Raw genomic sequence first — 15,216 nt, forward strand, 5'->3', positions numbered from 1 at the left:
AGATAGATAGATAGATAGATAGATAGATAGATAGATAGATAGATAGATAGATAGATAGATAGATAGATAGATAGATAGATAGATAGATAGATAGATAGATAGATAGATAGATAGATAGATAGATAGATAGATAGATAGATAGATAGATAGATAGATAGATAGATAGATAGATATAGCGGTGATTGGATGGATCACAAACAAGAACGAGTCCAACTAGAGGCAGGAGGTGAAATACCTGGAGAGCTAGTGCAGGAAGAACAACCTTCACATCAATGTGAAGAAGATGAAAGAGATGGCCGTGGACTTTAGACGGAACAACACACCTACCCCGCCTCCTGAATTTTTTTCCCTCACTCGTCCTCGAGCAAGACGGATGCCTTTTCTTCCCTCTCCTGCCATCCTCCTGCTTTTGCTCTTTGTTTGTGTATCACAGCTTCTATTTACACATCTTCCAAACCGTAAATTACTGTTATGGATTTGGTCAGCTGAACTTTCAGCGCAATTGATAAAAATATTTTCAACCAAACAACAGGGTGCTGGAGAACCCTCATGCCCTGGACAGATGCACGTGGCTGCTTATGTCATGGATTTGTGGAGGCAGTGGAAGCTGATGTGCCTGTCTGTGTTGTCTCTGGAGGATGTGGAAGATGTATACATCATTGGATTTATGATAGCAGGGTTTCTGCTTTTTGGCACCGTCAGATACCTATGTTATTGTCTATTCATGAAGACGTCAGCAGCAGTTTTGGCCATGGCAAAGCTGCCTACCTTATTTGAAGGATTCATTTGTGCTTTGAGCTCTCAGATTCAGCTGATTTGCAAGCTAATCCATAAGCTGGAAGCAGTTTATGAAAATCGTAGGCCACTTGCAACTTCTGGAACTCTCCAGAATGTTGGAATCAATCTTGGAGAAGCCTAATAAGCAAAGACCAGTGGAAACCCACAAATCTGGTCCTTTTGGTTCACTGAGAGTACCAGCAGAACTCAAGGCTGACGAAAGACAAACAGTCTTGCCTGCACAAGAACAACTGTGGCTTATCTGACTCTGGCCTCCCCTTTCGGCCTTGAATAGGCCAACTTATCAAATTGGGGAAAGTGTAAACCAAGAAAGCTCTGCTCTATCACCCCCACCACCACCAACCCCCAAGAACTTCTGTGACCGCTTATCAGAGCTGACCAGCTGACACTATAACATCTTATCAGGACTATGGTGCTATCTGGAAGTGTTTCATGGACAAAATCTCACCATCTTGTTGCCAAACGCATATGTAATGTGTCTATAAATGTGCTTGCTGGTAGATTTTTTTGATGTCTTAAACCGTGTCCTGACAAGGACAAGGTGTGAAGAGATCTTTTTTTAATACTCACTATCCTCATGGTCTTTCCCCTTTTCCTATTTAAAGAATTAAGGCCGCGCTCCTAGGAGCTGCAGCCATGTACACTCCGCCCATCTTTTGGACGACTGTACGGAATATAATTTTGCTGTACTTCACTGTGCAATGACAATAAAGCTTATTCTGATTCTGGTTCTGATTCAGTAGACAATATGCATGTTTTTGTCCCTTGTTGCAGCGCAAAGAGAAGGCATTGGAAACACTCAGCATTTTGTGAGCATAACTTAGAGACAAAAGGGAGGTACAAGTTTGCGTAGATACATCTAGGAGTAAAAAAGATTCATTTTGAAAACTGGGTTGCACGTCAAAATCTGAGATGGCTGCCGTCGTATATGTATCGATCCATCCATTCATTATCTTTTACCCACTTCTTCCTTTTCGGGTCACGGGCATCACTGGTGCCGATGTCCAGCCATCACTGTGCAAGAGGCGGGGGACACCCTGGACAGGTCTCCAGTCCATCACAGGGACGCATAGAGACAAACGAGACAAACAACCATTCACTCTCTCACTCACACCTAGGAACAAGTTAGAGTTACCAATCAGTCTAACATGCATGTTTTTGGTCTGTGGGAGGAAACAAGAGTACCCGGGGAAAATCCACACATGCACGGAGAGAACATGCAAACTCCACCCAGAAAGGCCTCCTGATCAGGATTTGAAATGGGGTGACCTGCTTGCCAAGAGACGGCAGCTCTACCAACTGTACCACTGTGTTTCCTGTCTTATATTTATATAAAAATAAAAAAAATAAGCAATGTGTTTACTTTCATTGTTGTGCATCAAGGCATGACAAAAGTCACTGTAAAAGTCAAAAATTGAAAGCTAAATCAAAACACAAGGTGGCTGCCACCATATATTTGTATTTGCACCCAACTCACGCTAATATTTAAGGAAACTATGCTTTCTAGTTTTCATATTGCTTAAATATATGCTTTCCTCTATTTATTTATTTATTTTTTGCCAATCTTGACTGCCCGAGACACCATAACCAGAAACAACCCCATTTCTTCAGGTAGAAGCGGCTGTGGTCCGCCTGTAGGGGCTGCACCTCAGCCATCTCAGGTGGCCTGGATACCCCCCATCTGCCCCTGCAACAAACACTGAAGGCAATCGTTTTATTTTTGGAGTGGCTGCAGGCACTGCAGCTTGCTTCCTAAGACTCTAGTTCACTTGAGGGTGAGACGGCCCTGTGGCACTCTGAGCTGGGATTAACGAGCAGAGAGCAGGTTCTCCTGTCAGCCCAAGGTAATCCACTCAAATTAAATGTTTGCTTGATTGGCAAGGTGGTGGTTCTGACGTGAGATCCTGACACTTTGGACAGGCGTTGACCTGCAAACATGACGCAGGGTTTGATAACAGCACGTGCACGCTTTGCAAGCTTAAGCGCATGATGCAAATGAGACACTGCAGTGCAGCCTCAGAAGAAAAGGCTTGCAATAAAATGCTTAACATTTTTGAGCCATGATAAATATACTAGTCTTTAAATAAATATTAATCCAATTTATACTCCACAATAATTAGGTTTAATATTTTTTAAACCTTAAAAATTAGTTGTGCACCTTTCTTACGTCTGACTTTTATGTTTACAGCCCATCAGGCAGAACATGAACAACACAAATTTCCATTTCAGGTAAGTGTTTCAGATTCATTATGTGGCAGCCTCTTGATGAAAACTTCATTTTTATTTAATTATCTGCATTAAAGCTAGACGTATGAAGACCGCGGCCTACTTTTATCCCCAAATTAATCTTACACTTTACTCTATGGAGCTGCTGAAGTGAAAACCTCCCAGATGTCTAACCCCAGAGCCTTAAATGGGGACCGCTCATGTTACAGCTCTACTTCTTGTCCCAGTGACGACAGGAGTCACTTTGACAACATTCGTCCAGAAGCTGCCAAACATCTCCGTTAAAGTTCAAAGCAACAAAAACTATTTCAAGTCAGTTTTTTTGGTCTTTGCTGTGATTTCTGTATGTTTATCTGATCAAACCTGCAGGTTTAACTCTCCAGTTATGAAGCGTGAAGTGTGACATAACTAGAGCTGGTCAGAGCTTCTCACTTAGAAACACGCAGCTCCGCTCACAGACAGATCAGCTCGGAGAGGATTGATTACAGGAAAACTGAGGACGTCTCGTTGAGTCCAGGACAGCAGGCAGCAGGTGCTTCCATGATGTTTCCTCTCATTCCCCTGCTCTAAAATTAGATTGTGGGTCTTTTCAAGGCTACTCAGAAGCCTTGACTACACCATCCAGAAAATGTTATCAACAAATTACAGTCAAAACTACACCGTCATTTGCATGTGGGTTATTGGTGCAAACCAACATAATGTCAGTTACTCTCAAGTGTCTTCTTTGATTTCAGTGTGAAAGGAAATAGCTGGCTGTTGTTTTTTTAGATGCAATAAATAAATAACAGTAGAATCAAAGTGATTCACATTTAAAATACTTGTTCGTGGTAAAACAGTTGAACATTAAGTTTTTGTTTCATTTATATATTTGTATATAATCCTAGATATGTTGACATATTTCATGTCTGCTGAGTACTTTTTTTTAACGCCTCCTTGTTTTCAGGAGCTTCTAAATTTAGTTCACTTTCTGGTTTTACAACTCTTAAAATCTAGACGTTACATAGACACTAAAGTTCCCCTCGATACATAAACCCTCTAACCCCCCAACCCCCACCCCCCGTCTGAGCTAGGTCTTCCATCGGGTTCACTTGTGTTTCCTACAGAGGTCATTTTTAAATTGGACTTTTTCTTGGAAGACTATTTTAACGAGCAGTTTGTCATCATTTAAAAGTAGACCTTCTAAATGAAACAGCTTGACACATCTTTCCATTACAAATAGCCCTTCCAGCACCTTCAGGACCCAGTTAGGATTTCTGGAACCTGCTAATGGGGTTTTTGGTAGCGGAGCCTGGAGTCTTTTGAGGCTACCATGTCTGAAAGCCATTGGCAGGGGTTATAAAAGGAAAGTCGGCAGCAGCTGAATCCTCTAAAGAGGGAGCGCTGCACAAGATGGACACCTTACAAGATGAAAAATTACAACAGGAAATGAAGAAATTCATTAAAAAATGAGCAGCAAAAGAATCAACCATGGATAATCACTTTTATTAAATAAATTTGCAGTCAAAGATACATTTGAGTTCTTTGAGACAACATAAAGTCGAGTTAAAATGTAAATGTAATGTTCTTTTCTTGGTTTCAAAAGTGTAAAAAAGGATATAGCTACATTTCCAGCTTAAATCTAAAAAAACATAAAAACAATGACATCAAAGTGGTTATTATTCCAATATTCCAAACGTGTTTCACAAATCTTCACAGCACCGTCCAGCTGTAATAAGAAAACACACAAAAAACAAATTTACATAAATTTTACATCTACCAGACAAATGATTTGAATAAAACTTTGCATTTGAGAAGCATTTCAGTTTATATGCTTGAAAAGTGCAATTAATCTTGTTGTGAAAAAAAAAACATTTTAATCTACTTAGTGACAGAGCTGCTAAGCTACAAATCCAGAAATTTTAAAGGAAACATTTTTCATCATAATTTTAACTAAATTATAATCAATCTTTTCCCAAATCTATTTTAGGAAGCTGTCACGCAGCTAAAGGGTTACAGAAAAGTCAAAATAATTCAAAAGCTTTTATTTTATTAAGCATCTAAACATAAATAATTTTGAGAAATCTCTCATTTAGATTAATAACATACATAAAACTAGAGAAATGTGAATGGCTATTGCAGAAAGCAGCTGAAAAGGTTTTAATGCTGAACTGTTAATACAAGTTAAATTTGAGCAGCATTTGTTAAAAGCTGGAAAATAAAAGCAGAAAGCAGCAAAAGAACAGCCGAAATGTGTAGAAAAAGTTGAATAGAGCAGAAGTGTAGCAGAAACAGGCAGAATATCTGAAATAGGTAAATAGATTGACTACAATCCATCCATCCATCCATCCATCCATTATCTTTACCCGCTTATTCCAGTTTGGGTCACGGGGGTCGCTGGTGCCCATGTCCAGCAATCACTGTGCGAGGGGCGGGGTACACCCTGGACGGGTCGCAAGTCCATCACAGGGACACATAGAGACAAACGAGACAAACAACCATTCACTCTCTCACTCACACCTAGGGACAATTTAGTTACCAATCAGCCTAACATGCATGTTTTTGGTCTGTGGGAGGAAACCGGAGTACCCGGAGAAAACCCACGCATGCACGGAGAGAACATGCAAACTCCACCCAGAAAGGCCCCTGGACCGGGGTTTGAACCAAGGACCTGGCCGCTGAGAGGCAGCAGCTCTACCAGTTGCGCCACCGTGCTGCCCGACTACAATACAAATTAGGAAAAAATAACTGAAATGAACAGAAAAAAGCTGAAATTAGCAAAGAAAGCAGCTGAAAAAGCATAAAAATGTGAAAATTTAAAAAAGAAACAGAGAAGGTGAAAATTAGCACAAAAGACAACAGGAAAAATGCTAAAAACTATTAGCAGAACAACACCTATGAAGTTGTTGGAAAAGCAGAATAAAGCTGAATTTAGCAGAAAGATGCTGAAAAACGTTGACCCAATAAAAAACTGAAATGAGCAGTAAAAGGTTTTAAACAGCACAAAGAGTCTGAAGGATGTGGAGAGATCTATTCATTTTCAATAAGAAAAACATGGCCAACAAAGCTAAATGTTTCAAAAAGTAAAATTTGCACAAATACCAAAAGTCATAGCATGCCTGTCCTGGATGAGCTGAACGTTTCGATGTATGAATTGTTGAAATTGCTCAAAAACAAGCAAACAAACAATGCAAAAAAAGAGTTGCATGCCAAAAAACATACAGAATAAAAATGGATCTCATTAGTGAGTGTTTTATAAACATTCACACAATAAGCTTCATTTGTCATGTTTTTCTTCACATGTTTGGTTGATGTAGTTCAGCTGATGTGTTTTCTGTCTTGCAGGAGTTAAGCATGCTGATGGAGGTGTGTTACACTAATGGTTTGGAGCCTGACCTTTCCCAGCAGTATCCTCCACCCTTACTGCCAAAACCAGGCAAAGACAACGCAAGGCTTCAAAAACTCAAGAAGAAGAGAGGAAAGAAAAAAGGCAGCCTTTCTCAGACGCCCATTCCCTTCCGCTCCTGTTTGTCACCTGTCAACGAAGCGAGCACAGACCTTGAGCACAGTGACCAGTGTAGCCCACCGAGGTCACCAGATTCAGTTTTGATTGCAGACTCATCCATATCATGTTTCCCTTCTGGCCCATACTACAACCACACTGCATCTGCATTTCCTCAACATCAGAACAGCGTTCATGGACAAACTGGCAGCTTTGACCCTCTGCCCCAATCAGCTGACATCAGGAGTTCCCAGGAGCAGGTGGCTCCGCTGTTTGAGTGTTCCTCTTTCTTATTTGACGATGCGGCCCCTTTCATGATGCCCCCTTTAACATCACAAACTGTATGGCCACCAGATCAGATCCCCTCACTATGCCCTCCCTCTGCTTTCAAGTGCAACATGAGTTCCAAATCAAATAGGTCAGTCACAACGGTTTCTCCATTCGCTGCATCGCAATCCAGCCCAAAAATATCAATGCAAAGTCTGATCCTATCCCCTGCTGCCCCCAACTCTGGTCCATGCCTGGCACCTACTCAAGTTTCAGCTCTGTCTCCTGTTCCAGTTCCGCTATCGATTTCAAACACTTACACACAGCATTTCATTCCCAGCCAGAGGGAGACAAATGCTGATTTAAAGGATAACTCAACAAAAACTGCCACAGTCAACAGCAATGACAGCAGTGTTCTTCAACAAATGCCATCTGAAATAACCGCCTCAAAAATATCACTTGTTGATGGAGTGAAGAAGTCAAGAGTTGAAGCCATGCAAGCCAAGATATATACATCAAAAGCAACATTTCATGAGATCTCCAAACCTCCCTCCATGCAGGACTTCACAGTTACAAACCCAGCTTTCTTACCTGCAACATATTGTGAGAAAACAGCAGGGTCAGTGGTGAACATTGATCAGAAGCTGTCATCACCTAGGACACAAAGTGCAAGATCCCAAAATCTTTCCTACACACCAACTCAAATATCAATACCTATCTTTGAAATAACAAACCCAAACCCACATTTATCCATGGCAAGTCCTGCTTTCAACCCCTCCCGAGATTTACAAGCGCCCATTGTTCCGAAAGAGGCTCTGGAATCCACCTCAGCAGTTCAAACACACTCTATAAGTAAGCCTCCAACTGTGACAGATGAACAAATGCAAACTAATTTTAATAGCATGTCGGCCATCAAGCCAGTTTGTAAAGAGATGGAGATTCCTAACACAGGAAAGAGTCCAATAAATCTAAATCTTGGCACTGCTGAGCTGAATCACAAGGAAAACACAACTATGTCAGACAATTTTTTAGTCAGACCATTGCTTGCAGACTTAGACAACCCCAAAACAAACCATGTTTCAAAAACTATACCTTCATCTTTGCCAAAAGTTCCATCGTTTCTTTCTGCACCACAGATTCTGTACCCCACACAAATAGTTTCAATGCAAGCATCCCTAAGTCCAAGCCCAGTGTTGTCCACCTATCATCCTCCGGTAGTTGAGGCACGAAAGTCTTTGACATCCCTACTGGAGACCCAAATGTCATTAGTATGTTCCAAACCCAAATCCCGTTCTGTGTATTATGGACTTACTCCAACTGAGTATGCTGCATATGGTGGAATTAGGACCAGTGTGTCACATCAGCTCTCTGCACATCCCAAGACTGATGAAACCTCAGACAAAACCCACTCAGGCAAATTTGTAGATGGATCAGACGTCTCAAAGTGTGACAATCAGATCAATGGACCTGAGGACCTACCTCCTGTGGTTCACAATAAGCGATCGTCTCATCCAGAGATTCCAGACGAACAGATTTTCACACATACCAGTGATGTATTTGAGGAAAGCCGATCTGGAGCTGAGAGTATTGGAATTCAGTCTATTAACACAGCTAATGTGGAAACAATCCAATCCAAGCTTTCCTTTGGATTGACACAGAAAATAATACAACAATCCACAAGTGATGTATCCACACCAAAAGCTTCATGCTCAGAGGCTTCAGTACCAATACATAAAGCAGGTGAGGTACACACAAAAAATCTGGCACACATTTTTACTGAGGCAGAGCTAAGAACAGCCCCATGTCTAACTGATAGCAATCATTCAACCAACTCTTCCTCATTCTTTGTGAAAGACTTTAATATAGAAACACAACTTAAAGCAACAAGTGGTGATGCTGTTCAAAAAGTCTCTAATCTTGACAAAAGCCCTTTAGTGTCTAATCTAGATCACACTGGGGAATGCATCATTTCAAATAAAAAAGAACTGTCAGGAAATTTAAGAATAGTTGCCATGAAAGAGAGTGAACCAACATCCCATTGTGCCAATGTTCAATCTATTGCAAGAATAGAAAAAATGGTGGCAGACTCTGAAAACATGTCTGTTTTTTCTTCACCAACACAGACAAGACATAAATTCTCAGAAACGCAAGTTGCAGAAAATGTAGCCTTCTTGGGAAAACAGTCAACCAAACTCATTTTAGACAACCCCCTCTCTAGCAGAGCAGCAAGTGAAGATATTTTAGATAATCAAAAGCAAGAAGTAATTCACAAAACTGAAGCTAGCGATAGTATTTTACCAAATAAGTCAAATGTGGGGAATACTCTATTATCTGTGACTGTTAGTACAAAAAACACTCCTAACAACAGTATCAATGAGATACAGTTTTCAGAAAATTTAGCAAAAGTGCTAAAAAATAGTACAACTTTGCTTCATGAACCTGTTACAGCATCTCTTTGCTCAGGGCAGCACCATGTTTGCACAGCACCTTCCCCTAAGGTAGGTGGGAAAATGACTAAACAGAACACAGTAACTCAAGTTTGCAGAAATATCCAATCACAAGAGAGCAATTCCCATTTGCTTCCATCAAATACATCAAATGCACCTGCTGTAAACATGATTTTACCAAATACAGCAACCATAGAAACCAAAGCGCATGTCTTACCTGTTACTGCGATCAAGTTCGCAGAGTTTTCAAACAATAATTTTCCTTCAGAAACAAACTTGTTGCATCTGTTAATAACAAAGAACGAAAAGCTAAACGACACTCTGAGAAATGCACCCATAAAACCACAAGCTAATCTAGGCTGGAAAGGCCCAACTAAAGTTGTGGAAATAGAAAATGTAGTTGCAAACCCATACACATGCACAAAAGCAGCAACACAAGTAGAAGAAAACAATCTTAATACTCAAGTGCATCCATTTATCTCCTCTTCCCACGTCAGAGCAGAAAACCTTCAAACAAAACCAGCTGCTAATCTTACAAAAGAAAACTCAAGTATCCCAAGCAATGAATTTAACATGTTCAACGAGTTGTCTACAAACCAACTAAGGGTGTCCAACAATTCTGTTTTATTTTCTCAAGTTGGAGCTGCAGAGACTACTCATCATTTCACAGCACAACCAAACAACATCCATTTGGAAGATATTCCAACCAGTCAATCCAAAGTTCCAAATAAACTTCACATGGAAGCCTTTTTACCGGTAACAACAGAACCAGCCATGAACAATAAACCATCATGTAATACTCCAAAGAGCAGTGGACCTAAAGTCCCCTTCAGTCCAACATTGAGACGCATACCACCAAAAAGTCCTCAGATCACATATGAGAACTTAAAAAGTCAATCTGCAGCAAAGTTGTCCATAAGTGAAACAGTTAATGGCCCTGTTGGGGATAAATTGGCTGTAAACCTTCCTTATACAAACAGTTCATCTGAGACACCCAGTCAACAAATTACTAGAAAAACTACTGAAAAAGAGACATTTTCTGTCATTCAGTCAAATACGGATCGTAATTTGTTAGTAAGTCCATGTCCAAAAGTTCCAAAAGTTTTACCATCCACAGTGGAAACACAGGCTTCCAACTCTGCAGGTCATCCTGAGATTTTGGTTAACAGTATTAAACAGGAAACCCAACAGATAATAAAGAAAGGTGTGACCCCTTCACCTGAAATTAATGTTCTCACATGTGTGGATTTAGTAAACTCTCAGACTTTAACAAAACAGTTTAGTTCTGTTAATAGATCTCCTACGTTTTCTGAAATTAACAACCATGGTGTAAACCTGCCGTCCTTCTCACAAGTTCCTGCAAATGAACCCCGTTGTAAAAACACCCAGCCTCTTAATGAACCCACCAAAGTCCCGCATAGTCCAACTGCAACCAAAGCATGGGCTGCAATAAGAGCTTCCCCTCTACATGAGCCGCAGGTGTGTTATATACCAAAACAAACATGTATGCCCTCCTTACCACAAACGTGCCAAACTCCTGTTTCTTTTACCCAGTTGACAGAAACAAAAACCTCATCAGTTAATGTAAAAGAACAGAAAATATCACCAGTTTCACCTTTTGAAAATGACACACGAGCTAGTAATGCTCAACAGTCCATCATGAAAAACATCTCAAAGCAGGGAATAAAAATGGCAGCAAAAGACACTTTAGTCCCTGAGGTGAAAGTACATTCCCCAATGCCATGTAAAAAAACAAATCATTCTTCAGACTCACATACACAAGGAAATCTCTCCTCACTAAACCCTACATGTAGCATGCCCAACCAAAGTAGCGAACCAGTTTTCAACAGTTCTACAAGTCTAAAAGCAATTTCTTCTACTCAGCAAGTAGAACCAACACCGTCCTCTACAATCACAGATATGAATCTTTTAGTTGCACATACGGAGTCCTCAAAGTCTCCCATCAACCCGATCCAGGTTAACTCACACATGACTAATATTCAGTCTTTAACAGAGCAGCTGCTAGAAAACACTTGCCTTGCAAAGCCATCAAAAGATACTGTCATAAAACCATCCATAGTTAAAGATGCTGTGATTGATTCTACCACTCCTACCTCTCTGCCTCAGGCTGCAGGCTCAGTAAAAGCTCCACCAAACAGAGGAACATCACCGCCATCTCAGCAAAAAACTGGCCTCAAAATCAAGGACCTTCTGAAGGCCAAAGGCAAAGTGGCATCAATAGAAGTTCCAGCAGTCGAGCCCTTCACGAAGTCAGCGACATCAACTGCATCTTCAGTTACTGACAAAAAGTCTGTCGCAGAGGGAACATTGTCTACATCCACTGAGGCTAAAGCAACACAAAAGCCAAAAGGTCTAAAGGGTAAGCTCAGTGGGTGGACACGGCTAAAAAAACACATGGTTGTTGAACCAGACGTGCCTAAATTTCCAGAGCCAGAAGCCAAGCCTCTGGGAAATTCCAATGGTGGTGAAGAAATTACAGTTAAAGTTCCTAATGAAGTGGCTGTAGTCCAACATACAAATCAGGAGGTTAAGAACCAGGACGGTCCAAAGGCATTGAAGATGTGGGATGCACTTCTTTTTCAAATGTTCTCTACTAAAGAACGAATCATGAACCAAATGAACGTCAACAAGGATGACTCAGAGAAGAAAAAATCCTCCAAAGATGAACAGGCAGCAGTTCCATCTTTCGTCAATCGCCTGCCCATTTTACTGTACAGCCCTCGGTTTGATGCCAGGAAGCTGAAAGAGGCAGCAGAGAAGCCGCTTGCAAAAATAGCATCGGTTTTTGAAAAGGGGTTGATAAAACGCAAAACACACGAGGAAGACCGGAAGGATTTCAACAGAACAGCCAAAGGATTTGGTTCAACAAAAACTACCGATGCAGCCGATGAAACTTATGAATGAGGTGATTTGTAAGCAAATCATTTTATTTGTGGTATACCACAAAATAAAATGAAGCCAGGTTTTGATTCAGTAGGACATGCAAACGACAAGACAATTTAATAATGTAAGCAACAAATTGGATAAATGATGGGTTACTGCTTGATCACATGAATTTGTCCTAGTGCCGGAGCATAGTATGTTATCAATTTAATTTATTTTATGAAAGCAAATAACATTTAAATGAATGCTAAAATAAAGAAATAAACTGGTTAAGTGTCAAACAACTAAATACATCTGATATGTTATTAAAATGTTTGTATTGTTTAAATGATAACTGACAAAGTGATCATGTAGTTCTAACTGCAGTGCTATTTTTGCACTTTTATTAAACCCTAATTATGATGTGAGTTAGCAAAAAGCATAGACTAAATAAAGTTAGCTCAGTTATTTAGTCTGTAGTTAAATGAGGTCGTTTTTTATTTATTTTCAGTAGGATAGATGCGATTCTTAATGCACGTGTTGTAGACTATTATAGATGCCATGCCATAGACTTTTATTTTTCTAAAATATGTATAAAGCTTTTAGTTAATACTGCTGACAGATTTTATTCTCTGTATTGAATATGACTTGTACATTCCTTGAACAACAGGACAAAAATAATTTGAAAGAATATATGCAAGATGAATGAAGATGTAACAAGACTGGTATTAAAACAAGAAGGTTTCCGAAAGTCAGGTGTGAATGGAAAAGTGGTGACACTCTGTTCGAACAATAAAATAAATTAAAACCACAAACTCCAAAAGATTGTAGGCCTGAAAACTTTGGAAAACTGCTGCCCATCTTTTTGAAAACTACATTTGAAATGCTCGGCAGATGTTAGCTAGCCGTATTAGAACTCAACTAAAATGCCCTAAAATTATGTGAACTGACGTCAACCTTGAGCGTGCATTTAGGAAAATGAAATTATTACAAAGTTCAATAAAACTGGACAATCTACTGCTACCGTACAATATTCAACCATTTCAGGTGTTAGGAGTTCAAGTTAGAGGCAATACTTTTTAATTTACTTTGTCCAGAATTAAAACTTTAGTAGCAACCAAAATGTTGACCCGCAGCATGTAACATTCTCACTCCTGGCTATTCTTTGTGTTCATTGTTAATCAAATGATTAGCATGCTAACGTTAAAGCGTGCTACAAACTTAGCAGTTAGCTTAAAATGCTGCTGGTTGTACAACGTGTTGCTGTTGAGGGAGACAGTTCAGTTTAAAACCAGTCAAATTTTTTATGGTTTGCGTTAGTATTTTGTTATCCTACTTGAACATTTCTCGTAGCTTTGTTTAACTGTTCTTACGGTTTAAGTTAGCTTCAAGATGAACACCAATAATGAATTTCAAATAACTTTTTTGAGATACACACCTCAAACAATATTAAAACAGCCCCATACTTTCATTTTTTATGTTGATGAACAATGAACCAGATCCAACTGTGTGACATCTCTACACATAATAATAATAATAATTATTATTATTATTATTGAGTGAGTGTCCATGCAGCTTTTGTTTGTTTGTTGGAAGCATTAATCTGATATCTGGAGCATTGGTCAGTACTTAACCAGCCTCGCTGCATTTAGATTGTAATTGTGAGGTAACAAGTAAACACAAGTTAAGGAAGATGATGATGGTGACAAGAACAAGAGAAACAACTGAAGAGGATGGAGTGAGGAGTGGAAAAGGAGTGTAGATTTTTGATGTTTCAGTGGTTCAGAGAATAATTCTGCCATGGCAGGTTTTGGCGATGTGTCGTAGTTCTTTTGTATGAGCCATTTTGTTTCTAAAATCGACTTTAATAAAGCTTGTTTTCTTAAGAAAAACAAAAAGTGACTTTTTTAGTGGGGGAGGCTTACAATTAAAAACTGAATAAAATGAACGCAGCCCACTTTGGTGTCAAATTAACACATTTTCATTCACCGTAATATGTTATTTTAATTATTTTGCATAAAGTTTTGTTTATTTCTGTCCTGCATTTGTCTTTTTTCTTTGTTACGGCTGATGGCGCAATGCCAATGACAAGTAATTCTCATTTTATTCTCTTTTTATTTGTGTTCACATTCATTAGTATGTGTAAGTAAAGACAAAGTGTTTACTTGTTCCCAAAAAGTTGTGTCAGTGAAAAATTTTCATTGAGATAAAACGTCTAAGGGACTATGAGTTCATGCATTTTCACAAATATAATACAAAAATGGAGGCTGGAGCATTCTATTCCAGTTTGATCAGGCACCACACCAAAACTTCCCCACATCAAAAATGAAACCTCCATGATTTTAAACTTGTTAACTAGAGCTTCAACAATATTAAAGTCTGTATGACATTTGACACATGATTTTAGAATCCAAGCTGCTTTCCAGGTAGAAGAAATTTAACATTATATGTTTAATAAAAATGCTTCAAAAGAGTAAACAAGTTAAATGTTATAGTCAAATAACAAATTATGGATGAATGTATTTTCACACAGTCATTCTTTATTTCTTCTTTATATTTATTAATAAAGGAGATTTCTTACCTGCCTGACCGCTGACATCTTCACTGCAGCCGTTATCAGCAGAAGCCTTGGTATACTTGCCATGTCCCGCAACCACATATTTATAAGGCCTAGTGGAGGTTTCCTGTAATTCAGTAAAAATAAACAACATATAAATAAGCAGTACATGGATGTCCTCTTTTGCTGAGGATTTGAATAGTTAATGTTTTTCGTTTTTGAGATGCATTTTTCATGTTGTTCTGGATGGGAATTGAGCAAAGAATGCAAGTAATCCTTAATGTTTTAGTGCAAGATTTTAAAGCGAGGATGAGTTACACTGTGGAGAAGACCAGAGGGTGGTTTACTTTTTATTCCTTGTCCGAGGATGTGCAGAGTGATGGTTTCTGCCGAGTGGAGGGAGCAATTTTATCCACTACCAGGTGCAGTGGTGGAGCCAGTGGGTGGAAAATGGTGGCCTTGGGCACCATAGATTGATCTTTGGCTACCACAATCATTTGAGGAAACTATAATTTTAAGGAATATAAAAATAGAATGCATAGTTTTCTCAAATATATATA

General features: G+C 39.3%; 3 protein-coding genes across 4 annotated transcripts in view; 2 read left to right on the forward strand and 1 right to left on the reverse strand.

The window, feature by feature from the left end:
* Nucleotides 1-15,216, forward strand: part of aph1b (APH1B gamma secretase subunit) — a 442,239-nt gene that overhangs the window by 338,021 nt on the left and 89,002 nt on the right. The gene's annotated exons all lie outside the window — the stretch shown is intronic.
* The window catches only part of LOC119424536 (lymphocyte-specific protein 1), a 58,003-nt gene continuing 47,414 nt past the window's right edge, over nt 4,628-15,216 (reverse strand). For both annotated transcript variants that reach the window (XM_037692032.1, XM_037692025.1), the window contains exons 13-14: nt 14,681-14,783; nt 4,628-4,729 (exon numbers count right to left, since the gene is read on the reverse strand). In XM_037692032.1, the coding sequence (XP_037547960.1) occupies nt 4,704-4,729; nt 14,681-14,783 (129 nt within the window). In that variant the 3' untranslated portion in view covers nt 4,628-4,703. The remainder of the gene's footprint in view (nt 4,730-14,680; nt 14,784-15,216) is intronic.
* Nucleotides 6,355-12,302, forward strand: LOC119424525. Its single transcript, XM_037692014.1, has one exon. It carries the CDS (start codon nt 6,355-6,357, stop codon nt 12,139-12,141), a length of 5,787 nt encoding a protein of 1,928 aa, XP_037547942.1. The 3' UTR covers nt 12,142-12,302.

This window comes from Nematolebias whitei, chromosome 2, assembly GCF_014905685.2.
Source record: "Nematolebias whitei isolate Nwh7 chromosome 2, NemWhi1, whole genome shotgun sequence".
Classification (NCBI taxonomy): Eukaryota; Metazoa; Chordata; class Actinopteri; order Cyprinodontiformes; family Rivulidae; genus Nematolebias; species Nematolebias whitei.

Coding starts and splice junctions, on each gene's coding strand:
- LOC119424525 (XM_037692014.1), top strand. CDS start 6,355: ATGCTGATGGAGGTGTGTTACACTAATGGTTTGGAGCCTGACCTTTCC.